This window comes from Manis javanica, chromosome 9 (assembly GCF_040802235.1).
Source record: "Manis javanica isolate MJ-LG chromosome 9, MJ_LKY, whole genome shotgun sequence".
Classification (NCBI taxonomy): domain Eukaryota; kingdom Metazoa; phylum Chordata; class Mammalia; order Pholidota; family Manidae; genus Manis; species Manis javanica.
The window spans coordinates 52,288,451-52,316,041 of record NC_133164.1 but is presented as its reverse complement, the minus strand read 5'-3'; the positions used below and the strand labels follow the sequence as shown (position 1 = coordinate 52,316,041).

General features: G+C 41.2%; 1 protein-coding gene and 1 long non-coding RNA gene across 2 annotated transcripts in view; one reads left to right on the top strand and one right to left on the bottom strand.

Moving 5' to 3' along the window:
* The window catches only part of TNFSF11 (TNF superfamily member 11), a 28,978-nt gene extending 28,100 nt beyond the window's left edge, over positions 1 to 878 (bottom strand). Inside the window, exon 1 of the mRNA XM_017676575.3 lies at positions 493 to 878. Within this exon, the coding sequence (XP_017532064.2) occupies positions 493 to 732 (240 nt within the window). The 5' untranslated portion in view covers positions 733 to 878. The remainder of the gene's footprint in view (positions 1 to 492) is intronic.
* LOC140843518 (uncharacterized) lies at positions 590 to 27,127 on the top strand. The gene is made up of 4 exons (XR_012121360.1): positions 590 to 699; positions 1,624 to 1,724; positions 26,041 to 26,141; positions 27,023 to 27,127. It is a non-coding gene; the product is annotated as an uncharacterized lncRNA (long non-coding RNA).
* Positions 27,128 to 27,591: the final 464 nt, after the last annotated feature.

Genomic DNA, 27,591 nt, shown 5'->3' with positions numbered 1-27,591 from the left:
CCGCCAGCAGCCCCAAGGCCCGCAGCCCGCCGGCCAGCAGCCAGCTCCGGGGGCCGGGCTCCTCCACCGGGGGCTGGGCGGGCAGAGGAGGGTCGATGCCTACGTGAAGGAGCTCAGTTCTTTTCCTAAGTGGACCGAAGTTCATTCTTAGCTCCAAGTGGGGCACGGAGAGGGGCTAGGAGAGGTGTGCAATCATTACCAGAAAAGGTGAGCGGCAGATGCCGCCCCGTCGGGGGAGAATCAGGCGCACCAGGACGAGCGCGCCCAGCCTGAGCGCTGCGAAGCCTGGTGAGTGCGCGGGGCCCACCGACGAGCGCGCCCGGCCCCGCGCTGGGCTGTCCACGAACGCGACGCTTCCTCTTCAGAGTCCCTCTTCTCCTCCCGAGTGTGCAACATCTGGGGAGCGCAGCCCGGCGGCCAGATTCGGCGTCCCACCAGTGCCGGTGGGAGCAGGGGGGCGCCCGGCCGCGGCCCCTGGAAGCGAGCACTCACCTGCGCTCTGAAGTAGAGGAAGAGGGCGACGCTGCAGACCACCTGGCCCAGCCCCAGCCCCAGGAGGGCTACGAACGTGGAGCGGGAGGCGGCGGCGGCCGGGGGCGGCGCGGACGGCGCGGACGGTGCGGACGGCGGCGGGGCGTGCAGGGGCCCCTCGTGCGGGGCTCCGGAGCCGCCGCCGCCCATCTCCTCGGAGCCGCGCAGGTACTTGGTGTAGTCTCGGCTGGCGCGGCGCATGGCGCTCGGCCCGCTCGGGCGCTGGCCTCCCTCTCGCTCCCTCCCTTGCCCCTCTGCCCGCGGCCAACTCCTGCGGCAGCGCGCGGCCGGCGCGGGGCCAGGCGGGCCTCGACGTGGGGCGCTCAGAGCCGGGCGCTGCTCCCGGGGCGCGCGGGCGGGCAGGGCGCCCGGCCGCCCCAACTCTTATAAACCGCTCCACGAGGGCTGGCCTCGGGAGCCAATCAGCCCTGAGCGAGGCCGCCTCCTCCACTCCCACCTCTGGCTCCCCTTCCTGCCTTTCGCCCCCCGCCCCCTTCTTACTCTCACTGAACGGCCTCCTCCGTAAAGGGCCCCCAGAGCAGTAGGCTGTGAGTTGTCCCAGCGGCTCTAGACCCACTTGCCCATGCTCAGCTGCCTTTATGAAAGCCCAAGAGGTGGGCTGCGGACCTTCAGCAGAGTTGCCTGGGTTCAGGGTAAAGGTGACGTCACAGACATCACTCAGCATCCCGAGCCTCGGTTTCCCCTATAGGACTTGGTGATCTCTAAAGGCTCATCCTATCTCCTTCTCTTCCTCGATCCTCCCACCCCTCAGCAAAAAAAAAAAATAATTCAGCAAGGAACATCCTACCCTGAGAGTTCCTCAGAGTGGAGCATCTACCGTGGTTCCAAATATAGGTTCCAAATTAAATATTTTGGCAACTTTGAAAACCAGAAACCCCTTCCCAAGTCCATTTCTGTATCCTCAAAGTGACTGAGTGAGGCAGGTTTTGGATGTGGCTGCAAAGAGCCCATACACACCAACTCCAACTCAAAACACATAATGGTACAGAGAGTGGGGTGACCGAGCTGCATATATAGAAGCATATTTTGCCTTCCTACTGAGTTCCTCATGTGACGCCCTTCTGTTGGCAGTTATTTTCCTCAGTACGCTCAGGATACCATCTCACTGTATTCCTGCCTCCGTGAGGATGGATCTGCAACTCCTCCGTCAGTCCACTGCTGCTCCTTCAAAGGTAATGAACCTTCCTGGCCTTTTTATTTACTTACTTACTCCTCAGTATTCCACTCCCCAATTAATATATAAACCCCATACCTATTTGGTCAATGACTTTCTAAATTTTATTTTCTATCAAATTGCATTGAAACCCACTGCCAAAGACATTGAATCTCTCTTATTTGTTCATTAAATAAACATTTTTAAAAGCCTGAGAAACCCAGTTCCTTCCCTCATTGACTCATCATCATTTAATAGGTAAAGCTATTTAAGACAAATTAAATATGGTTCTCTAAGTGTTGTTTTACAAGTAATGCTACAAGTAATCAAGGAAGACTCTGACTAACTGTGACTAAATGCAAGTCCAGAAGGTTTTCACAGAAATAACATTTAGTCTGGGTTTTCAGAGGTATATAGGAATCTGTGGGATCAAGAACAAGGAAGTTGACATTTCTGGAAGTACAGGCAAAGGTATGGAGGCTCAGAAGAGTGTGGCGTATTTGGGAAAAAGACACTGAGTGCAGATAAAGCACAAGAGGCCCCAGCAGGGCAAGCGACCTGATATGGTAGGTTGGGACCAGATCATGGTTGGCCTTCTGAACCACGTTGAGATTATCAGGTGTCCAATGACAATGTTTAAGCTCAAGAGCAACACAACCAGATGACTGTTTTTAGAAAGTTTATTCTGACGTAACAGAGGATGGTGGGATGTAAGAGGGAGAAAGGGGAAATAAGAAGGCCAGGTGGGTGGCAGCTGGCAATTGTCTGAGCTGAAGTGACCGATGCATGAATTAAGGCAGACAAGGTCAAAATGGAGAAAGGGTGACTGATCACAGATATTTAGAAGGCAGGGGCGACTATTCAATGGGGGGTGAAAAAGGGAGAGGAGTCTAGGGTGACTCAGGTTTCTAGTTGAATGACGGAGGAGTGGAGCTGTCTTAAAGAGAGGACACAGAGACAAAACAGGTGAGGTGGATTGGTGCAAAGAACAATGAGGTTTATGTTGAACATAATGAATTTGAAGTGCCTGACTCTCCTCAACTCAGTTTATTTCATAAGCACTGTTTTTGCTTTCAGAGATTAAGTATTTGGACTGGATTACTAGGATTATTCTGTCAATCAGGTTTTACTAGAAATCCCCAAAGTAGTTTCCCATGTCTTGTCGGTATATTTTTCTCTGAATATACATAGGAAAAACTTGGTTATTTTAGATCTAGTCTTTACTGAAATGATAGTATTCCCAGACCTCACTCTCTTCTAATTTCTAAAGATGAGAATTCACATTAGCTGTCAGTATTTCCATAATACATTTGCCCTTATGGTTCATGTCTCTACAAGGAAGGCTTCTGTGAGATGCTTCCAGTTAGGATCCTTGATCTCCATGTTTAACGTTCTCAACATGGAGTTTTCTTTGCAACATTGAGCTCTTTGGTTAGTTATAACATTATGTGAAAGTGTGATGCCCAGACCTTAGAATTCCATGAAAACCAAAAGCCTGCTAGATGTCCTCAAATCTCAGAGGCCAGGTGATGTGTTTGCTGCCTCCAGTTACCTCCAGTGAGTATCACACCATTAGAATTTTATAATGAGCTTTGTGTTTGTTTATTTTCTCAAGGCTGTCGCAGCAATTTCTGGCTAGAAAAAGAGAAAGGGAAAAAAAGTGATTTTCCAATCTCTAATAAATAGGGGAAGACATGGTATGATACATGCTTTTTTGTATAAAATAGTGTGTAGATGCTGATCATTATAATAACAGGGATGGTCTAAGTCAAGAATCTTGATTTTATTATTCTCCATTTGCCCAACTTCCCTGTCCTTCTGAGGTTCATTCTCTGCCCCACGTCGTGTCCAGGAGGCTGACCTCTGCGGCCTGCTTCACCTGGGCTCCCTTGTCCTGTGGCTACTTTGAGCTCAGCCAACGGGAGGCACTGGCAGTGCTCTGGAAGGCAAGAGAGAGAAAGAAGGGCCTTGATTCTCCTCCAGTACCCCAATCATATTCTCATGGAGATTCTGGTCATGGTTGTTCCATGTGGCTATAGCTCCTATGGCCTTCCCTCTCCACAGCGCCAGTGCTTTCTAAACAACAGTAACACCTTCCTCTCTCTTTGTCCCTTCAGGCCAAAGGGTGTGTATTAATTTCTTACTGCAGCTGTAACAAATTACTACAAATTTAGTGGCTTAAAACATCACAAAATTATTATCTTACAGTTCTGGAGGTCAGAAGTCTAACATGTCTGCAGGGCTACATTCTTTCTGGGGTCTCTAGAAAAGAGTCAGTTGGTCTTTTCCAGCTTCTAGAGGCTGCTTAAATTCCTTGGCTTGCAGCCTTTTTCCTCTATCTTCAAAGCTTGTCATTCCAATCCCTGACCTCTGTCTTTGCAGGCACAGCCTATCTCTGACTCTGCCACTCTTCTGCAAGGACCCTTGTGATTACATGTGGCCCGCCCAGATAATCCAGGATAATGTCCCTTTTCAAGATCCTTAACTTAATCATAACTACAAAGTTCCTTTCACTACTTAAAGTGATACATTCACAGGTTCTGGGGATTAGGATGTGGACATCTTTGGGGGCCAGTATTCAGCCTCCTACAGTGGGAAAGGCATCCTCCTTTTCCTGGTCCTTGGATTTTCCACCATCTCTTGTTAAATTGCTTAACCCTGTCCACACCTCTTAAAATTAAAGTCGCTTCAGTAAATCCCTTAGGTTTGTCATCTGTTTGCAGCCAGGACCCTGCATGACATACTTGCTAAATTTGAAGGCAATTGCAACTAATTTATAAGCATGGGAATTATAAAATATATCTGCATCCCTTTATGCTAGTACCATTTTTAAAATGAATATCACTGTGATAAGAAATAAGAACATGAAAATAGCTTCCCCTGGAGATGGGGTCAGCCTGAACGACCTTCAAAAGCTGGTGTCATGTGTCATTTGCACTGACCAGTTCTCCTTCTGTCTCTTTTCTTACTCCTCTGAGTGTCCGTGAGTTGTCTGGTCTCAGGTTGAGGCTGCTTTTGCTCACGGAGGGCCCATTGAAATCTCCTACCTGCATCTGGCTTCCCTAAAAATCTAACCTCCATTTCTAGAACCCTTTACAAGCAACCTGTTCTTATCACATTCCCCCGAGCTAACAAATTAACTAATAAGCTATAACAAATTAACATTGACTTGAATCAATAGACAGTTGAATTAAGCTTTTAGGTTATCAGTTATCATAAAATACACTGTTTTATCCCTAAAGCAGTGCTTTCCTAATGGTAATTTATGAGAATCCAGGGAACCTGGATAGGAGGTGGAAGTGGAAAGACTGTGTTGGTCACGTAGAAAGGAAGTGCACCTGCCCACGGCTTGGTTTCTCTTCTGAGCACGATGTTGAAAATATTCATAGTAACTTTACCACCAGCTTCCTGGGAAACAGCTGTTTGATAGGTTTTTGTTATTAGTATTATCGAAGACTTATCCTTAAAATAAAATTATCTGAAGTATTATACCTTTTAAATAGATTTTGGAAAATACAGATTTTAATCAGAAATTGTAGCTGTTTCTGAAAACATAATCAAGTGGTATTAATGCTATTAAGAAGTATTACTGCATTTATCTTCCAAATGTTCCCTAAACCTTTTCCCCCTTTGGTTTGCTTCAGAAACCAATGCTTATTATTTCTTCTTTCATTTTCTTTCTTTCCCTTTGAAATTCCTATTTTCACCATAATAGGTATCCCAGGTGTGTCTCTTATTATTTTTATTGTTTAACTTACAACTTCCTTTTATTTTATTTTTTGATTCTCCTCATGAATATGTTCCTTTATTTCATCTTTTGTAATATCTTCTTATATCTCCTTGAGAATTCTCCTTACAATCATTTTGAAATTCACCTCTGCTTCTTAACTAAATCTCCTCTGCAAACCAACTGTACTGATTTTGTTTGCTTGGTGGCCAGAGTTCTTCTTTGAAGCCTGAGATCCTTTAAATTATATTGACCTTTCTTTTCCTACCAAAGTCCATGAGTGTGAGTCCCCACAGCCACTGTGTGATGTCAAATTACTGGAGGTATCCTGAGCAATGGTAGACACATGGGAAGTGAGGGATAAGGGAGATGCTTCCTCACCAGTAGACTGGCTTAAGGAAGGCCAATGGGATTCTCTCAGGAGGGGAAACTTCAAATAGTCCCATATGTCTATTTGCATGAATGGGGGACATCTGGCCAGAGTCTCTTAGTAAGCTATGGGGTCGCTTATCTTTTCAGATTTCCTGGAGTCTGTTAATGCTTAGTTCTACTCATTTCTGTAAATAATTCTGTCTGGAAATTAGCCTGTCCTTTTCTATTCCTCAGGACCTGAAGCCTCAAGTAAGTTTCCCATCCCCATTACTTTATCATTTGAGATGGGAGTAGAAGGGTGTCAAAGGTATTTGCTTATGCTGCCATATTCCCAGAATGCTTATTCCCTCCTCTCCCTTAGTGAGCCTCTCATTTTCTGCCTAGAATACTAAAATGTCTTTGTTATTACCCTTCTTGCCACCAGCCATCTCCCACTTAAACCCATCTTCCAGATGATCTATTTATCATGAGTAACTGGCTATTTAATTTCCCCCATTTAAAACCAGCCAGTGGCCTACCATTAATGAAAATAAAGTCTGAGCTCTTTACAAACTCCTCCTTAATCTTTCCCCACATGTACTTTAGCCTCATTTTCCGTCACTTCCTGCTTTATACTTAAAATTCTATCTTTAGAACACAAAGAATAACTTGTAATTTCTCTACACACTATGCTATTTATTTCAAATCCCTATGTCTTTGTTTATGCTGATAATTTATTCATTCAACAAACATGTACTGAACAAAGCCATGTGTTTGGCACTGTGGTAGGCATAGGAGGTACAATGCTGAATAAAACACATAGTTGTTGTTACCATAAAGCCTACACACTCTAAGACAAGTGTTGCCCTAGATTGAAAGAACAGAACCTAATAAATGCCAAAGGAAAAGGATGTATATTATTTCTTCCCTGCAATAGGACTTTAAAACCACTCAATAAAATCAGCTTTGATTTATTTATTAGGTAGGAGATCTCAACAGGCCATTACTACCACTATAACCATAATAACCAGACAAAACCAGATAAACTTTTTAAAGTATATTTTTAAAAAGACATCAACAAGTTGATGATGCAAAGAAATCTAAAGGGACTGTATTTTATATGAAAAATCTTTCCTAGGTGAGAAAATACCAACTGCTACTTTCCTCCCTCAGAATTTGTCAGGATAAACCCAAACAGGTATAATGTTGAGATCGCTACAGGCAGAGAGATTCTACTGGGAAAAGCACAATACACTGAAATTTGGAGGAACTTCAAATGCCCATCTCATTTTCTCTGACTACCAGTTTTTTTCTCCACAGGATTTTTGAGTACTGGGCAGCTGACCTGGCTGGGGAGCTTGGTTGTGGAGGTAGAAGGAGAGCTCACAAGGGCCTCACAGTAGAGGTGGCAGATATGGCTGGAGAGGAAGATCTACAATAAGAACAATACAAATAAATAGTAAATAACCTTCAAGATATTTTGTTAGAAGAGTTGCACTGCAGCTAAAGCTGCAACCAGCTCGAGTCCTGATTGGAGTGAGGTCTGACTGACGTTAATGCAAAATAGTGTCTACATCAGGTCGTTTATATACTATGTCTACTATGCAATTAAAAAAATTACATGACATGATAGGAAGCCAGAATGTACAGCTCAGAATCAAGAGAAAAAAAGAAAGCTGTCCAATAGAGGTAGACCAACAAATGATGCAAATACTGGAAACAATAGGCAAGGGTTTAAAAATAACTATTATACATATGGTAAAAAAAAAAAGAAAGAAAAGGTAAAGAAAGTAACTGAAAAGACAGATAGTTTCATCAGAGAAATGGAATAGTTTAATAATAATCTAATACACATTCTAAAAAAATAAAAAATAAATAAGATATCTGAAATTAAGAATTCATTGGATAAGCTTAATAGCAGACTGGATCGAAAAAGTCAATTCTAAGGCAGTTCAATAAAAAAATTTCCAAAATGAGTCACATGCAGGAAAAAGAAATTAAAGCAGAATATATTAGAAAGATCTGGAACATTATCAAGTAATCTAACATATATGCAATTGGAGTTCCAGAGGAAAGGAAAGAATAGGGAAGAAGCAACATATGAGGAGATTATAGTGAGAATTTTCCAAACTGAATAAAGACATCAACCCTGGATTCAAAAAGTCAGAAAATTCCAAACAGGATATATACAAAAAATTCATACTTAGGCACACCATAATCAAAATGCTGACATACTAAGATTAAAACAAAAACAAAAACCTTAAAATTGCTCAGTAATCCATGTTTTTCTTTTCCTTTTAGCTGGGAATCTCTAGCAAGTCTTACGATTTCTTTATTCACACTTAAATAATAAAAAGTTCTCTGTCACTTTTAGTCCTGAGAATACATTCAGTTTGTTCTTTAAAAGAAGGAATCAATTTAATAATAAAAACTTTGATTCCATTTAAATGTTCTTCCCTTATGCACATTAGAACTATCAGTGTGGAAAATTTGCCATAGGCAAAAGCAGGTGCTGTGGGTGGGGTAGTGCAGGGCGGAGCAAAGGATAGGAAAGGTCTTACTTACTGGTATAGCTGTAATTTGGGTTGGTGCTCTTTGGGCTTGGTGAGTGAATATTCAGAGCTAATTCATGGGGCACTTTCATGTTTCCTTGAAGATTTTCCCACCAAAAACATCTGACTGAAGTTCCTTCAACTCTGGCTAATTACTTGTAACCCCACCTCTCAGTTTCTGCAATTTGTAGTACGTCCTATTCTCTTTCTTCTAGCCACAGCCTCTCTGACTGAAAGCCCTCTTGGATGGAGTCCCTTTAAATATTATCTTCCGACTGTCTCTTCCTCAGCTGCCCACATCTTGATCCTTATACGCACTTCTGCCCTGTTGTCAGTAAAACGTAATTTGTTCCCAGTACAGTTTCATCTTAACTCTGCCACCAAGCAGGCAGCTTCAGCTACAACCACTTAGTTTTAATCTACTTATACATGGGACCAATCCCAGTACCTCTGTCATCTCAAACGTCAGAACAAATGTTAGCCTCTCAAACTCATCCTCTCAAAGACCCTCCCATATATTCCATAAACAAACTATCCCTTGATTACTTCTTCCTAGATCATTTATATCCTTAATCTGGTTTCCAGATCCCTTCTCTACAAGTGTCTTCTTTGAAATATGGGATTTTTTTTTGCCACCTATGGTTTTGTTCCCACTTTAACATGCAAATACTCAAGGAAATAGTCTCTTACTATATAATGCCATTAGTGAACTGTGTTCTGCGAGCATATAAGAAAAGTTCTCACCTAGATTGGGAAGTTCAGAAAAGATTTTTTGGAGGAAGCATATTTAAAATGAGACTTGTGGAATGAGTAATAGCTATCCAACACTATTGGGAAAACCCAATTTAAAAGCCCAGAAGCTGAACAGGATGTATTTAAGGAGCTAAAAGAAGTTCAGTATAGCTTGACTAGAGTGTGAGGAAGGCATGGGTAAAACAGAGTCTAGAAAAATAAGCAAAGATTGAATCATCAAGGGTTGTCAGTCATGATAAAATTTGAATTCTGTTCTAAAAGCAATGGAGAGTCATAAAAGCTCCCCACCCCCACCCCCACCCCCAGGGGAGATGGCATACTTGTTTGCAATTTAGAATGTGCCTCGGCTGCAATGTAGATAATGAGTTTGGGGGAGGATAGTAGAAAGAGATGGACAGAGCTGGCCGTTGACAAATGCAGGCAAGAAATGATACCATGGTAGTGGCAGAAATGGTGCAGAGAAGTGAGGGATCCCAGAGCCATCTAGGAAGTGGAGTGCATTGAGTTTGGTGGCTGACTGTGAAGGCTGAGGAAGAGGAAAGAGTCAAAGATACCCCATAGGTTTCCGTCTTCTGCAACTGAGGGGTGCCATTCACTGAAATGAAAAACCCTGGAAGAGCAGGTTGTACACACTTCACACTCTGCAGTCTGAGGTGCACCCGTGAAGTTTTTCCTGCCATTTCTATTTATTTTGTTGACTTATTCAACCTTCAAGTCTCAACCCAGATGACAGCCTCTCCAGGCTTTTCTCAAGTCCCTAGATTTTTTTTAAGAGCACTTTCTCCTCTCTCACTCAGCTTTATTCTCTCACTTTCTTCCTTACAGTGACTTTATCTCTTATTACATGCTTTCCTCAGTAGGCTATATGAGCTGGCACACAGTAGGCACCTAATCAGTGTTGTTGACTAAAGTGGGTCCTCTTGAATCTTAAAATACTGAAGCAACAATAAAGATGAAAAAATAGGTATGTTGCAGTGTTTCTGAGAAAACCCATTTCCGAAATAAGGAATTTGTCAAATATCATTTTCGCCACCACCACAACAAACAGGTGTAACATATTCACACGCAAACCCAGCACTTGAGCCTTCTAGGACAGGCAGAAGAAAAACACTAAAAACTGAAGGTACTCATATGGGAGTGTGCTCAAACTAACATGTATCGAATTCTTGAACAAACGGCATATCAATTCTCACATAGATCTTATGTTCTTTCTCTTATACAAGGCTGCGTCTCATAAAACAGTACATGGGTTTTGCCAAAGGTCCTCACGCAAAATAAGATGGAAAGAAGTGTTTATTTACCATGCATATGTCCATGCTCTATTTCAGAGTAAGCTTTACAAATCTATCCTAAAACAAAATGGTTAAAAACAGGGACCCTGGGGCCGTATGTTCTGTGTTTAATCTAGGCTTTGCCACTTACTGTCTGGGTCGCCCATGTTTCTGTGCCTTAGCTAACTCATTTGAAAAATGAAGAAGACATTGTACAACCTTGTAGGGTTGTAATGAATGAATATTATCTATGTTCTAAATACAGATTAATATCTACCTGCTTAATACCTACATGTTATATTCTTTTCATTCTTGTTGTTGTTGTTGTTGTTATTACTGACTACTACACAGCATCACTTATCAGCCAGCAAGATTTCTGTCAATCAACATCAGTCAGTACTGGAAGTAAGAGGAAGGGTACTCAGAAAAGAGTTGTCCCAAAGTCTGCTTCTCTTAGTGGCAGCAATTAGGAATCTTAAAATAGTCATTACAGGTTCTTCTCTGTAAACATAAATCCAGCATGCATAAAAAGAGACAGAAGAATTGAAGCAGCGGACTCTCCCCTACAGGAAAGGATAGCCAATAGCAACTAGAAATGACTGGTGAGAGCAGTGCTGGGGCTGGGGGTAGAATCATGGAACAAGCAGGGAACATACAGTAGACTGGCCCCAGGCTCGCACACTTGTGGGGCGATGGCCAGGCTCAGTACCATAGTGCTGACAGTGTGACAAAGACTACATCAGTATGCTCTGCTTACCCAAGCAGGTATTGTATGGAAATATTTCTATCATGATGGACTATACTTCTCAAGATGTGGGTGTTAACACAAGGTAAACTTAATCTTTTACCTGAAAAATCTGCTCATTTTTCAATAGTGAAATCTTTTTGAGAAGTGTGTAAGATCACTACCAGTAATAAGTCATCTATTTGGATGTGCTAATACATCCAACTTAATTTTTTATTATTACTAGCATATCACAGGATAAGTGGGCAGACTGCCTAACCTCATTTTATTTTTGACATTTGCATTAACATTTGACATTTAATCTTTCTATACACAATTGTGATGGAAATTGTGACTCATTGTAAAGGCATTTAGAAGAATATGGAATTCTTTAATATCTTCAAAGAAAAATTAGCATTTCTAAGAGCCTCGTGCTGAACAATACCAACATTTTGGACTAGGGGGGATTCACTGATAAAAACCCACTGCCTTGAAAGGCACATGTCTCTTGTTGGAATTTTCAAGTCCAACATGGAGAGGCTTGGTGGGGTTGTTCTAGAGTGGATTAATCATCAGATGGGTAGTTAATCTAGATAATCTTTAAGGTTGTTTCCAGTCCTGAGGTATAAATTAGCAACCTTAACTGTCCCTTCTAGGTCATAGGCTGCAGTTTACAAAATGTTTTGAAATGAAAAATATTCCATATGAACAAATTCCATATTTATTTGTTCATTATCTACATCACCACTGTCCAATAGAACATTCTGCCACAGTGAGAATGTTCTAAATTTGTGCTCTCCAACATGGCAGCTATATGGAGCTCATGAATTTCCTCAGTTCCTCACTACTCACTGAGGCTAGTGGCCACCACATTGGAAAGCACAGATCTATAGTCACTTCTCTTTAATCTCTGAATTATATGTGCTTATTAGTAGTTTGCATTTAGAGCATTGTTTCACAGAAACAAAAGATCAGTGTTACCTAAGGACTCTAGAGGCAGCCTCTGTGAGTAGAGCTCTTAATAGAGCTGAGGAAAATTCAGTTTCACTCTGATGCCAGAGCCTAGCACAGTGCCTGGTACAGAGTAGCTGTCTACAAATACCATGCAACAAATTTATGAATTCTTTGAATCTCTTAATTCAAAGTTAAACATTCAGTTCACTTAATCCCATAGGCTCCTTTTAAAGACAGTACCAGTTTCTTATTTGATTTTCACTCTGCCAAAAGTCCAAGGATGATAAAAGTTCAAGAACTTCATGAACCAGCTCAGCACATGAACTCAGAGATTAGTCAACAGCTTAAACAAACAAGGCTGGCCAGCAGGTCCCTGCTCTATTTTACCACAGTCTGGGGCAGGGACAAAAGTCATTTAGGAAAGGACTTGTGAGTGTTTCTCTTGCCTCATCAGCCATCCTCCTCATGTCCAACCATCAGTTTAATCTACAAAGTGTTTGGCTGATGTTAAGTGAAGTGGCAGCTGGTCCTGGGGACCACTGCAATCACCCCACAACTGCCCTCAGGAGCCTCTCTCCATGGGACTCAGGGGAATCCACATCATGCGGCGCCCCATCCCAGTGAGACAGAACCACAGGGTGGATGACTGTCACTGCATGGGCTTCTCACTTTTTTTGTCCAAGAGGGGCAGCTCTGCAATACCAAGAAGGGTTTAGACAAATAAACACGATCAGGACACACTATAATTAATGGGCTCCACCACACAGCCAAACTGCCTAGCTTCACAGTTTTGGACTATTTTGGATTCACCATAGCACTTGGCATTTTCTGCAAGTGCTTCATTTGGAAGGAGAGCTGGTCCAGTCTAGGTTGGGACTGAGTAGGTGGTTCATCCAGTACCCACTGTAAAAGTGGAGTCTTGTATGCAATGTTTGCTGGTTGATTTTCTCCACCCCTCTCTCAGTATGTAAAGAGTGGAGGACCCCAGACCTACAGTCACTAAAGATGGGAGAAGACCATAGTCAGAAATGAAAGAGTTTGGTTATGGGTTGAATTGCAAAGCACCCAAAATTCATGTTTTGTAAACTCCTAACCCCCAGTACCTCAGAATGTGACTGTATCTGAAGATAGGGTCTTAACAGAGGTAATTAAGTTAAAATGAGGTCATTAGGATAGGCTTTAAGCTGATATGACTGAGGTCCTTAAAGAAGAGGAAGTTGGGGCACAGACACATGCAAAGGGAAGACGATGTGAAGACACAGGGAGGAGATGACCAAGGAGAGAGGCCTGGAATAGATCCTCCCCCACAGCCGTCGGAGGGCGCCAACACTGCCCACACCTTGATCTCAGACTTCTGGCCTCCAGAACTAAGAAAACTATCTGTTGTTTAAGCCATCCAGTCAGGGGTTCTTTTCTATGGCAGCCTCAGTAAACTAATACAGCCTTCTTCCAGCCCCATCTCTATAGGGCCACAAGCGTAGATGGGCTATGATCTCTTTTCCAGGTATGATATTTTACTGCCTTGAACAGATAGCCTGGGCACTCCACTGCCCCCAAATTGGAGCTATTTTTCCTCCCCTGGACACCTTTGCCGCAAGTATGTTGTGGCAGTTCATGTGATCTCTCTCTCTCACACACTGCTTCCTCCTTTTCCATTGCCCAGAATCACATCTCCAGGGTCTAGCCTGCCCCCAGGAAGTCCCAGGAAGCTCTGATGAGGTTCCAGAGTTCAAGGCAATTCTCCTAAAGTTGTCCTTAGGAAAACCCAGACTGCCATGGGAAGGTAGCTCTTATCAGATGTTTCTGATCCAAGTGGTATTTTGCCAGGATTCATGGGAATAAAATATCTTCTCCATAAAACTCCCTCTTTTATATACTGCCTCCAATAGTAAAAATTATTAATGAAATTAATGGTATTGCTTTTCATTTTACTCAGAAGATGAGATGTCTGTATTTTCCTTCCCACCACAAATATGTGACCCCTATTGCTATTCTGTATTGCCATATTAATACTACTATGTTAAAGAGTTGGCCATATGTTGAGAACCCTGAAGGCCACTACAGACTGCTGGAGGCTCTTCTGCCCTCTCCTGAGACCTATCCTGGTCTGGATCTATTCCCTGAGAGGTTTGGACTTCAGGAATTGAGGGTAGGGGTCAGAGCCAGTGCAAGGTAAGAAAACAGTCAGCTGAGGATGTTTCTGGCATTGTTATCTAAATCTATCCTTGAATCCATCAGTGCCTGGCTAAGTGGTAGGTGGTGTAGGCCCCTCGCACAGCACACTGAATGGCACACCATGGAAGTAGGTCAAACTCAGTCCTCAAGGGTTCCTTCATCTGTAATGGGGTTGTATTGAAGGGGGACTTGTCAGGAAAGCATGATGAGAAGTTGGGAATTTGTTAGGAGAGCTGGCCCTTGGGACGGTATCTCACTGGCAGATAACCTGCCAGATTTCTTGCTGCAGCATTAAACTGTCCTGTCTCTGTGTCCATAATTTAGTGGATATTTAGAACAGAATGGTTCAGATTGCTCATCATCCCTCAGGTTCACTAGCCCTTCAGGGAGAAAAGTGGGCACCCTTTCCCCATAATTCTTAGGGGGAAGTAGCCACACATTTCACCTGAGGAGCTCATTTCAAGCATTTAAAAGCATTTTCCATCAATAAGTTCTTATTATGTATGGTCACAAATGTTAACTAGACTTGTGTATATATATATGTACACACACACAAATATCAAATCAGTATCTTGGACACTTGAAACTAATATAATGTATACATCAGTTGTACCTCAATTTAAATAAAACGTGACCTCCTCAGAACTGACACAATCATCAGAAACAAGGAACTTCTGAGACCCTGTCCCAGTGAACAACATCCTCAGGAAATATGACACTGATGTAATCTTGTGCCCTGGATGCGTCCAGAAACAGAAGGACATTAAGTAAAAACTAAGGAAATGTGAAGAAGCTTTGCACTTTAATTACATTGTGCCAATATTGGTTCACTAACTATAACAAATGCACCGTACTAATGTAAAGTGTTAATAATAGCAGAAATTAGGTGAAGGGTATATGGGAACTCTGTACTATCTTCTTAGTAAATTAATTTTTTTGTATCTTTTCTGTATATTTAAAGCTGTCCTAAAAATAGTTTATTTACAAAAATAAAAAGTTCTTTATAGTCAACCTAATCCAACATACTTTAATTTAATTACTTTTTAATATTACTATTGTAATATTTTATATAAAATCAATATGTACCTACATGAAAATATAAAATATTAAAAAGAAAGGAATATACTCTCTTATTGATGAAATCAATGTAAGTAATTTACTTGTGCATATTTATATATTTATTTTGAAATGTTTATATTATTTAGATTGGACTCTACATGCACATTTGCATCCTCTTTTCTATTTGATATTGTTATTAGTATTTCTCCTCATATTAATATTCTTCCTCATCCTAAATTTCATATCATAATTACTTATGATTATAATAAATATCACCTTCATAAGTAAAGGTTTGACCCCATATTTTGGGGTGTCATGTCTATTTTAACATTCACAACTATTTGGTGTCACTGAAAATAAATCATTAAGCTTTTGATTTTAAATTACACCTTACTTGTATAACAGATAGCCTCCTCCTATCTCTCAAACCCACCCAATCACCAAAGTTCCTGGGGTTCAGGGTCAAAGGTAGGAAGAACTTGGGTTCCAGAGATAACACATGTTAAGTACATCACTTTTTTTTTCAACTTATGAATTCAGTGGTTTGCTCTTCAGGGACAGAAAATATTCCTGGTATCAAAACAGCCACAACAAAGTGTCCAACTTTCCACTTTAATTGCTTCATCCCAAAAATTCCTTAGCTGTTGTCCATTTCTGAATATCAAAATTGTTTCCAACTTTTGGTTTTCATGTAGAAATGATCTGATGAACTTTACTGGCTATGGAACTTTCACTGATTTTTATATCTTTAGGCTATATTCCTACAAGAATTACTACATGAAAAAGTAAAACTTCAAGGCTCTTTATTCACATATTAATCTATAATTTATACTCTTGCAGCCAACATCATCTTCAAAGAGCATAACCTTTTATAATCCTAAAGTGTGCCCTTCAACTTATGCCTCACCGGATCTAGTGACCTCAGTTTCTTTAAGCTCCTCTCAAAGGAGTTGTAAAATTCTAGGCACCCAAGGAATGCATAATCTATCCTGGATGAAGAAGTTTGCTACCAGAAGACTTTTCAAATATGAAGGGAGAGACTTTAGATTCCACTCTCCCAGGAAAGCACCCACAGCCTTCACAGGCTGCTCTCAAGTGTCTTTCTCCCCTCACACCTCAGAAGGTTGCTATCCCTACTCTAACAATATAAAAGGCAAAACACGCACAATGACCGTATTGACTAAACAGAAAAAATAGCATGATTGTTCACAAATGTACACACAAAGATAATGGGGCTGAGTATTTTAAATCTGAACCATACCAATTCATATGGATTCATGTCTGTATCAATAGATATTTATTTATTATTCAACCAATACGCAGTAAGAGTCTGAGAGGTGCCCAGCATGTGGTAGTTGCTGGACATACAGTGGCAAGCAGCATAGACACAGCCTCCACACATGGAGTTTATGTGGGTGAGCAACTATGTGTAAAATTACGTGGGTGAGTGAGTATGTGTAAGAGCACATGATCGAGTTAGAGGGGTGAGCCTTCCTGCCAGGCTGGGAAAGCCTATGGGCAAAACAGTGCAACCTGACCTTCTTTCGCCAGCCCGTCCAGCCCTACTCCCAAGCCTCCAACACTCTCAGAAGTCTCTGTGGATTTATCTTACTTTTCTACACTTCACATGCTTTCGGAGAAAGGCAATACAGAAAGTGATCACAGATGCAGAGCCCTGTAATTAATTGAGGTAGAATGCCTGGAAAGAGGAGTGGAGATGCCCCCCAACCTTGGTGTTAACCCCCCAGTACAGTGCTTCTATGAAGGTAGACTATGACAGGAAAACTCACCACCCTGACTGTGACCTACTAACTGCAAGGCCAGGCTGGCAGGTTTCCTATGCAAATAAAGCTTCCTCACTGTGTGTCTAGGGCAGGTTTTATTTGCAGAGCAGCTGACCAAATCCTGGGGCTGTGATGAAAGCCTAGACTTCATGGACCCCTGATCATCCTGAGCATAACTGCTCATAATGCTAGTCTGTCCAGGGGTATTTTCTGTCTAGTCCTTTGCTTGTCTATTTGTCTTTTCTCCAAATCTTTAGCAACTCAACAATAAACACCAGAAACCTAACTCCACTCAAAACATTCACAAATATACTGTGACCATGCTTAATGGCATTGAAGCGAAGGAAGTGGGGCAGGGGGAAAACAGGGTATTGGTGGGTGTTCCCAGTTCCTACGGTCACAGTTGTAGCCACAGCCTTAAAACACACAGTATCGGGTTCTCAGCTAGTCCCTCGGCGGGAAGAGCTGGGAGTTTCTGACCTCCTTTGGGGTTAAGGCTGCTGGTCTCAGTCTGTGCGTAAGCGAGTGGTCACAGTCCTTAATTGCAAAGGGGAAGCGGTCAGAAAACACACTTTGTCCTGGTGAGATTGATAACTTGTAAGACATCTTGGAAAGATACCAGGAAGTAACAGTGAGGTTGTATGTGAAACTAAATATACATGCATCACTTGTATGTTTACTTACAATTTACAACATATTTTGAAAAGAGAAAAAAGCAGAAAGGAGTCTGAGATGGAGTCCAATTAAAGAATATTATTGGCAATGAAGCCAATAATATTCTTTACTGTTTCCTTTCTTTGATGAAGACAACACTTTGAAATAGTAACAGTTAACATTAAATCCAACACTATGTCCTGGTTACTAGTCAATGCACTTCCAGTGTATTGATTCAGTAAATTTATTCTAACAGTCCTTTAAAAAAGAGTTCCCTGTTCCCATTTTACAAGGAAACTGAGGCCCAGAAAGTTAAGTCACATCCACGGTCCCTAAGATCTAGTGAGTAGTATAGTCAGGATTTGTCCCCAGTTAGATGATTCCAGGTTCCATGCACTTAACAACCACGGCAGCTGCCATCTGGACCTGATAATTTCCATCAAGTTCAAAATGAACTTATCCCAGGGGTAAGGGACACAAATTTTTTATCATTCTGCTAATGAAGTTATTGCTATCAAGATCAAGTCACGAGCATCAGGGGTGGTTTTAATTGGACGGTCACTCTCAGTGAGGCCCATGAGCAGGGAAGCGTATTTCCTTTGTGCTACCTTCACATTTCTTAAGAAGAAAGCAGTCTAGAGAAATGAAACAGACTGACCATTTGCAGCTCCCAATCTGACATTGAAGGCTGTTTCTGTTTGGGACCACCATGTTCTCTGGGCTGTCATTTCATTACTTAATGTGAAGTAATTGTTGCCAGGATATGCTGTATTATCAACTCCTAGAGGGCAAAGTAGTTAAGTCTAAAAACAAACTAAGACCTTATAACTAGTTAGACAGTGACGTTGGGACCACAAAGCACACTTGGTGATCATAGGCCCACTCTTTTTCATCTAGGAAAAACATGACAAAGAGTAGCTCAGCTTTATGAGTTGTCTCTGTTCAAAATGCAAGCCAAGGACAAGGCTCTGGGTCTTTGCTTTTTGTTCCTGAAGGTTGGCAAATTTTTTGGAGCCTGTTGAAAGCCTTCATTAGGGTGACCTGGAGACTTCATTAAACCCAGCAAAAACTTACTGGGTACCTACTGTAAAAAGAAGACCATTCTAGAGGCTGCAGAGGGTGCCCAAAAATCAAAGAGACAAAGACCTTGTCTCCCAAGAGCTTACGAAGATAACATTCAAAGTTATTTCCATTTGAAGGCAGACTGGGAAATGGGCCTTGGGATTTGGAGTTAGAGGGGCAATCATTCTACTTGAAAGGACCTGAGAGATGTCTTTGGGGGATGTGAGGCTTGAACTGGACTTTGCAACTGAGTAGGGTTTTAGTAGGTAAGTCAGGGACAAGAAGGTAGCTTCAGGTCAAGGAAACACCTGGAGTGAGAGCCCAGGTGTGAAAGAAGACTTGGTGAGTCCTGGAGGAAGCACGTGAGCAGGCTGAGGGAGGTGTCTGTGCGCGCAGACACCCGCATGTGCCTGCGCACCGGGAGAAAGGGCTGGGTGCGCTAGTGAGTGCTGACAACAGGGCAGGGCAATGCTGCCTGAGGGAAAGCGTTGGCAACTTTATTCTGCCTGTCAAGGTGTGAATGGTCATCCAAGTTTCTGAGCGGTTGAATGTCATGATGCAGGACTTAGAGAAGATTTGCAATGTCTTCAGAAAGTGCAGCCCATTTCATAAGGACCCTAATCATCAGATCCATAGGATGACTTGGGCTACAATGTCCCTGCAGTCTGTCTGTTTCTGGCTCCAGTACAGGCCTGCAGCCTGTAGGACAGATGGGCAGGGCCAGTTATACTTTCATATAAAAAAGCATATTATTATTATACTTTGATGACCTGAAGAATAAAAGTATAATAATAATAATAATAATAATAATAGTAATGATATAAACTATTTCACCAACAGCATGACAAGTCAGACAAGCAGCCACTCCATGGAGCCACGAGCCTCACCCCATGGACTCACCCTCTGTTCTGACCCCATGGGGCTGTAGAGCATGGTGCTAAAGGGAGTCCACGCTCCAGGCTCAGACACCAATGTTCATGTATGAACTAAAGACATCCTGTGGGTGACCCTTGGCAAATTAGATACTCAGGGGATACGGTTGCTAGGGCTACCAGAACACATAACCACAAACGCGGTGCCTGACCCAGCAGGGATGTAAGGTCTCACAGTGCTGGAGGTGGGCAGCGCAGAATCAAGGTGCCAGCAGGCAGCCCACCCCGGGTTCTGTGAGGGGGAGGTCTGTGCCAGGCCTCTCTCCAGCGCCATGCCCCATGGAGTTCTCCCTGATGCATGCTCTGGGTCCAAATTCTCCCTTTCATGAGAACACCAGTTTATTGCAGGAGGCCCTACTGTTGGTCTCATTTTAGTTTGATTACTTCCTTAGAGGCCCTATCTCCACATAATGGTCCCATTCTGAGGTACTGGGGTAAGACTTCACCATACATATTTTGGGGGGACACAGCTCAACACATAACACTCAGTTTCCTTATTTGTGAGATATTGCTCACAATATTACCTGCCTGTCAGATGTGTTATGAAAAATAAGTGGCTTAAGCTTATGAATTGCTTTTAACAGTGCATGGCAAATAGTAAGTGCTCAGCAAATTATAGCTGGTGTTACAGAAATTAGCAAAGGGACATAATGTGTGCTGTCCTTGCCCCTCTGCCCTGGTGGCTAGTAGGTTGCTCCCAAAGGAAAGCTGCGCTGATTGATGTGTAAGCGAATCATCAAAATCCCATTTTAGTTCATTATGAAGGTGTCGCAGTGGCTTTTGAGTTACCTTTTCAGCTTTGAACAGTTTCCTATTATAAAGTGAAAAAGGGAAGCAAGCAATACTTTCATGCTTTTCTCTTGGAAAATATAAACATCGCTGCACTTTTAAATTCAAATAGACAACAGTGTGATTGATGAGCTTGTCCAAGCAAGGCCAATCAGAGTTGCAATGCTGTGGCCCACGCTGCCTTAGCATCCCTCCTGCTGGATGGCAGAGCCCTGGGAAACCGGCTGTGTTTAACTGCTGGTGCCAAGTCAGCAGCAAGGATGCAAGGATGGTTATTTGTGGGAGGCATGAAGAGTGGCTATTATTTTAAAAGAAATTCTCATACAAAGAATGTTGGATTTAAAATAAATAAATGTGCTCATGGAAGCTGAACAAAACTGGAATATAAGTCAAATTCTGTGCATTGGACCATATCTGACCACTGCTCTGAAACAGCTATCAGAGGTTCTGTGCTTTCCATTCTTTCAGGACTCATGTGATGATGTAATAAACTCATGTAATAAACAGATGCTTCTAAAATAGGTCCATATAAGTGATTATGCCTACTTTATAATTTTGAAATGTAGCTTGGGTTGGGCATGGCACACCACTGATCTATTGATAGGTAAGATGCACAGACCTGTTTTGCCAATTCTTTTTTACCTTCTCCAACATTTTAACATCTCTAAAACTGGTATATATCTTAAAGTTGATGCTATAAAGAAGCATTGTGTCATAGTTCATTTGACCCTTTTTATCTTTCCTACTGGTACATAAATAATAGGCGAACAATCAGTGGTGACAAAGATTGAAAGAAATGTAGTGATTATAAACATTTCAATTTCCTTTAGAAATAGAAACATGACTGGCTTCATCCTCCTTCTATCTCCCTGTAGTCCTCCTTCTAGACCTACATGGTGGCAGAAATAAGAACATCTTCAAGACGCAAATGTAAAAAAACAGCCATGAGAGATTAGTGATCTAAATAATATGACACTGCAAATTAGCAGTGAGTCATTTAGACCCCAAAACAGTGGAATAGCTCTATCAGGTCATGCAGATAAAGAATGTGTGACTGTAGGAGGGTAGCTATGGAAATGCTCATGTGTGTGTGTCATATGAGAGTGAGTTTGCCCTTAGCACCCTGACATAGCCTGGGAATTGGAACAAAGAAGGAAGCAGCAAAGAAGCAGGAAGTGCCCCATAGAGGAAACCTATGCAGCAGAGACCTAGCTAAGTCCCTGAGCTTCACGGCAGAGCCAGACCCCATCCCTTCTGTTATGTATATATACCCACACCAACTAGATGATTAGCTTCATACCCAGATTTCAGATCCACAAAGGGGACTGTGAGTTTTCAGCTGCTCATATTCAGAAGAGCTGTGCATCCAATTAGTGCTTAACAAACATCTCTTTTCTTAAGAAAAAATGTAACATATTCCTGTTAGGATGTCTACTATATGTGGAGAGGGGGAAAAAGGTGGGTAAACTTTCATCCCCACGCTCCAAGAACACTCCTCCAGCAGATATGCCTCCAGTGTCACAGGAGATCACAAGAAAAATTAAACTTGTTCACACAAATTAAGAACCGATCACTCCTGTAGGTACAGCTTCTTCCTTTAAGTGACTCACTGACTCTTCTTAAATCCTCTCTCCTGGAGTAATCCTATGCACCCTAGACTGTAATGTTTTCAGTAGCACAATTTTTTTTATTGCTTCTTTTTTTTTTAATTTGGTATCATTAATATACAATTACATGAGCAACACTGTGGTTACTAGATTCCCCCCATTATCAAGTCCCCACCAAATACCCCATCACAGTCACTGCCCATCAGCAGAGTAAAATTTGTTTTTTAATTTTTTATTAAGATATGATTGATATACATTCTTATGAAGGTTTCATGTAAAAAAGCAATGGTTACTACATTCACCCATATTATCAAGTCCCCACCCATACCCCAATGCAGTTACTGTCCATCAGTGCAGCAAGTTGCCAGAGATCCACTATGTCCCTTCTCTGTGCTACACTGTTCTCCCCTTGATCCCCCACACCATGTGTACTAAATATAATACCCCTCAGTCCCCTTCTCCCTCCCTCCCCACCTGCCCTCCCACACCCCTCCCCTTTGGTAACCACTAGTTCATTCTTGAAGTCTCTGAGTCTGCTGCTATTTTGTTCCTTCAGTTTTGCTCCATTGTCATACTCCGCAATTGAGGGAAATCATTTGGCATTTGTCTTTCTCCACCTGGTTTATTTCACTGAGCATAATATCCTCCAGCTCCATCCATGTTGTTGCAAATGGTAGGATTTGTTTCTTTCTGATGGCTGAATAGTATTCCATTGTGTATATGTACCACCTTTTCTTTATCCATTCATCTACTGATGGACACTTAGGTTGCTTCCATATCTTGGCTATTGTAAGTAGTGCTGTGATAAACATAGGGGTGCATATGTCTTTTTGAATCTGAGAAGTTGTATTCTTTGGGTAAATTCCAAGAAGTGGGATTCCCAGGTTAAATGGCATTTCTATTTTTAGTTTTTGAGGAACCTCCATATTGCTTTCCACAATGATTGAACTAGCTTACATTCCCACCAGCAGTGTAGGAGGGTTCCCCAATGTTTGCATCCTCGCCAGCATTTGCTGTTCTTAGTCTTTTTGATGCTGGCCATCCTCACTGGTGTGAGGTGATACCTCATTCTGGTTTTAATTTGCATTTCCCTGATGATTAGTGATGTGGAGCATCTTTTCATGTGTGTGTTGGCCACTGAATTTCTTCTTTGGAGAACTGTCTCTTCATATCCTCTGCCCATTTGTTAATCGGGTTATTTATTTTTTTAGGTGTTGAGGTGTGTAAATTCTTTATATATTTTGGATGTTAACCCCTTGTCGGATATGTCATTTACAAATATATTCTCCCATACTGTAGGATGCCTTTTTGTTCTGTTGATGGTGTCCTTTGCCATACAGAAACTTTTTAGTTTGGTGTAGTCCCATGTGTTCATTTTTGCTTTTGTTTCCCTTTCTCGAGGAGATGTTTTCAGGAAGAAGTTGCTCATGCTTATATTCAGGGGATGTTTGCCTATGTTGTTTTCTAAGAGTTCCATGGTTTCATTACTTACAGTCTTTAATCCATTTCGAGTTTACTTTTGTGTATGGAGTTAAACAATAATCCAGTTTCATTCTCTTACATGTAGCTGTCCTGTTTTGCCAACACCATCTGTTGAAGAGGCTGTCATTTCCCCATTGTATGTCCATGTCCCCTTTATCATATATTAGTTGACCATATATGCTTGGGTTTATATCAGGGCTCTCTAGTCTGTTCCATTGGTCTATTGTTCTATTCTTGTGCCAGCACAAATTGTCTTGATTACTGTGGCTTTGTAGTAGAGCTTGAAGTTGGGGAGCATAATCCCCCTAGCTTTATTCTTCCTTCTCAGAATTTCTCTGGCTATTTGAGGTCTTTTGTGATTCCATATGAATTTTAGAATGATTTTCTCTAGTTCATTGAAGAATGCTATTGGTATTTTGATAGGAATTGCATTGAATCTATAGATTGCATTAGGCAGGATGGCCATTTTGACAATATTAATTCTTCATATCCATGAGCATGGGATGAGTTTCCATTTATTGGTATCTTCTTTAATTTCTTTCATGAGTGTCTTATAGTTTTCAGGGTATAGGTCTTTCACATCCTTGGTTTGGTTTATTCCTAAGTATTTTATTCTTTTTGATGCAACTGTGAATGGAATTGTTTTCCTGATTTCTCTCTCTGCTAGTTCATTATTAGGGTATAGGAATGCCACAGATTTCTGTGTATTAATTTTGTATCCTGCAACTTTGCTGCATTCTGATATAAGTTCTAGTAGTTTGGGATTGGATTCTTTAGGGTTTTTTATGTACAATATCATGTCATCTGCAAACAGGGACAGTTTAACTTCTTCCTTGCCAATCTGGATGCCTTTTATTTCTTTGTGTTGTCTGATTGCCATGGCTAGGACCTCCAGTACTATGTTGAATAACAGTGGGGAGAGTGGGCATCCTTGTCTTGTTCCTGATCTTAAAGGAAAAGCTTTCAGCTTCTGGCTGTTAAGTATAATGGTGGCTGTAGGTTTGTCATATATGGTCTTTATTATGTTGAGGTACTTGCTCTCTATACCCATTTTGTTGAGAGTTTTTATGATGAATGGATATTGAATTTTGTCAAATGCTTTTTCAGCATCTATGGAGATGATCATGTGGTTTTTGTTCTTTTTGTTGATGTGGTGGATGATGTTGATGGATTTTCGAATGTTGTACCATCCTTGCATCCCTGGGATGAATCCCACTTGATCATGATGGATGATCTTTTTGATGTATTTTTGAATTCAGTTTGCTAATATTTTGTTGAGTATTTTTACATCTATGTTCATTAGGGATATTGGTATGTAATTTTCTTTTTTTGTGGTTTATTTGCCTGGGTTTGGTATTAGAGTGATACTGGCCTCATAGAATGAGTTTGGGAGTATTCCCTCTTCTATTCTTTGAAAAACTTTAAGGAGGATGGGTACTATGTCTTCACTAAATGTTTGACAAAATTCAGTGGTGAAGCCATCTGGTCCAGGAGTTTTGTTTTTAGGCAGTTTTTTGATTACCAGTTCCATTTCATTGCTGGTAATTGGTCTGTTCAGATTTTCTGTTTCTTTCTGGGTCAGCCTTGGAAGGTTGTATTTTTCTAGAAAGTTATCCATTTCTTCTAGGTTATCCAGTTTGTTAGCATATAATTTTTCATAGTATTCTTTAATAATTCTTTGTATTTCTTTGGTGTCCATAGTGATTTTTCTTTTCTCATTTCTCATTCTGTTTATGTGTGTAGACTCTCTTTTTTTCTTGATAAGTCTGGCTAGGGGTTTATCTATTTTGTTTATTTTCTCAAAGAACCAGCTCTTGCTTTCATTGATTCTTTCTATTATTTTATTTTTCTTGATTTTATGGTCTAATCTTTATTATGTCCCACTTTCTACTGACTTTCAGGTCATTTGTTCTTTTTTTCTAGTTTTGTTAATTGTGAATTTAGACTGCTTATATGGGATTGTTCTTCTTTCCTGAGGTTGGCCTGTATTGCAATATACTTTCCTCTTAGCACAGCCTTGGCTGCATCCCAAAGATTTTTGTGGTGTTGAATTATTGTTGTCATTTGTCTCCATATATTACTTGATCTCTGTTTTTATTTGGTCATTGATCCATTGGTTATTTAGGAGCATGTTGTGAATCCTCCATGTGTTTGTGGGAATTTTCATTTTCTTTGTGTAATTTATTTTTAGTTTCATATCTTTGTGGTCTGAGAAACTAGTTGGTACAATTTCAATCTTTTTGAATTTACTGAGGCTCTTCTTGTGGCCTAGTATGTGATCTATTCTTGAAAATGTTCCATGTCAGTAGCACAATTTTTATCCCTAACAGTCCCTCATGATGTTAATCCGACATGACTCCATTTAAGATCAAGGAAACAAATACATTTTATAACAGAGAAAGGATTGAATAGATTTACCATACAACCCAAGGGAATCCACATTTTGTGTTCTTTTCCAGCTATGAAAAATGAAAATCAAGGTGATCATTTAAGAAGCCATCTTAAAGACAGCCTTAAAGGACAATTTAATTAAAGATGAAATATTTTAAAAGGGAAAAAGGTAAGCTCATTTATTGCCAGTTTTCTTCACTTTTCACATTTTCTTCTGATTTTCCATCTGTATTAGAAGCTTCCCACCCATCTCCATATTGTGTACTTGTCACATGCAGAAGGTCAGCAGATATTTACTGGAAACATTAAATACCAAGAACTTGGCTAGGCTCTGGGATATAATATTGAAGAAAAAACAGTCCCTGCTTTCATGGAGCTTCAGCCAGCTACCAGGGCAGCAGCCCAATATCCCCATCTAACTCTTCTGTGAATTTTCTCAATGAGTGTTTCTCCTTGAGTTGGTAAGGCAAACAAGAATGTGACCCCAGGTGCTTCCAATAGAAATCTTAGTAAAATAGAATTTCCAATGAGAACATCTCTCCCACCTGTGCCTGGGATCTTGCGTTTTCTCTTAGCACCCCACAAGTGTTATCATGATGCAATAATGGATGTGAAAAGTGTCTTGTAACCTCTACAGATCTAAAATAATTCCCATTATTGAATTAATATAATAATGCATTAATGCATTATTTCCACATTATGATTATTAGCTCTATATCCCCAGCACTGTCTTGTCAAAACTGGAAGAGTTCATTATTCTTTGGTTTAGAACACTTTATGAAACTTTCATCTGGAAATAAATAGTGAATTCCAATAGGGACTGAGAAAGACAAACTGGAAACACAGGTTTAAAGTGGAATCATGTGGAGGAAATCAGTTTAAGTTAAACATGAGGTATGAAGTCTTTAAACAATAGCAATCTATTGAGTGATGCACACTTTTACTGACATATTCACATCCTGTAAGGTCCATGTTGTGTCTTGAGAATGGGATTTATGATGAGGAGGAAGGACTGGGATAAGTGGTCTATTATTTTATATGTCATTACAGACTTGGGGTAGAACCACAAACCAGAAAGAGAAGAGCCAGACAAGTTCGCGACCCATCAGCAGCACTGCTATCAGCCATTATCATTAAGTATACTTTCTCTTGCCTGAAAGCCCTGTTATAAGTAAAGTTTGCATGAAAAATCACACAAGTGAGATTTTCCTTTTTTCCCATTGTCTGAATTTTAATTTTTTTAAATCATCAGCTACACAGGCTAAAGTCCAGAACAGCACAGTGGCTGAGGTGGAACCCCCCCACCCTTGGCTTTGAACAAAAGACTAGGGCTTTTCCCTCACCTTAGGAAGGGCCCACGAGGAAAGCTTTGCATGGCATCTTTCCAGCAATTCATATCTCTTCAAAGGACTTCTTAACCCACAGAAAGAGGGGAGGGAGGTTAATGGTAGGTTGCTAGAAAGGGAGATTGGTCACAAGAGAAAGAACTAAATGAGAACTGTAGTATTCTAGAGGCGGGGGGGGCTGAAGATCAGGCTCAGCAGCGTCATGTGGACCTGCATCCACAAAAAGCAAAGGGAGGAAGAAGGAAGGAAAGAAGGAAAGAAGATGAAGAGGGG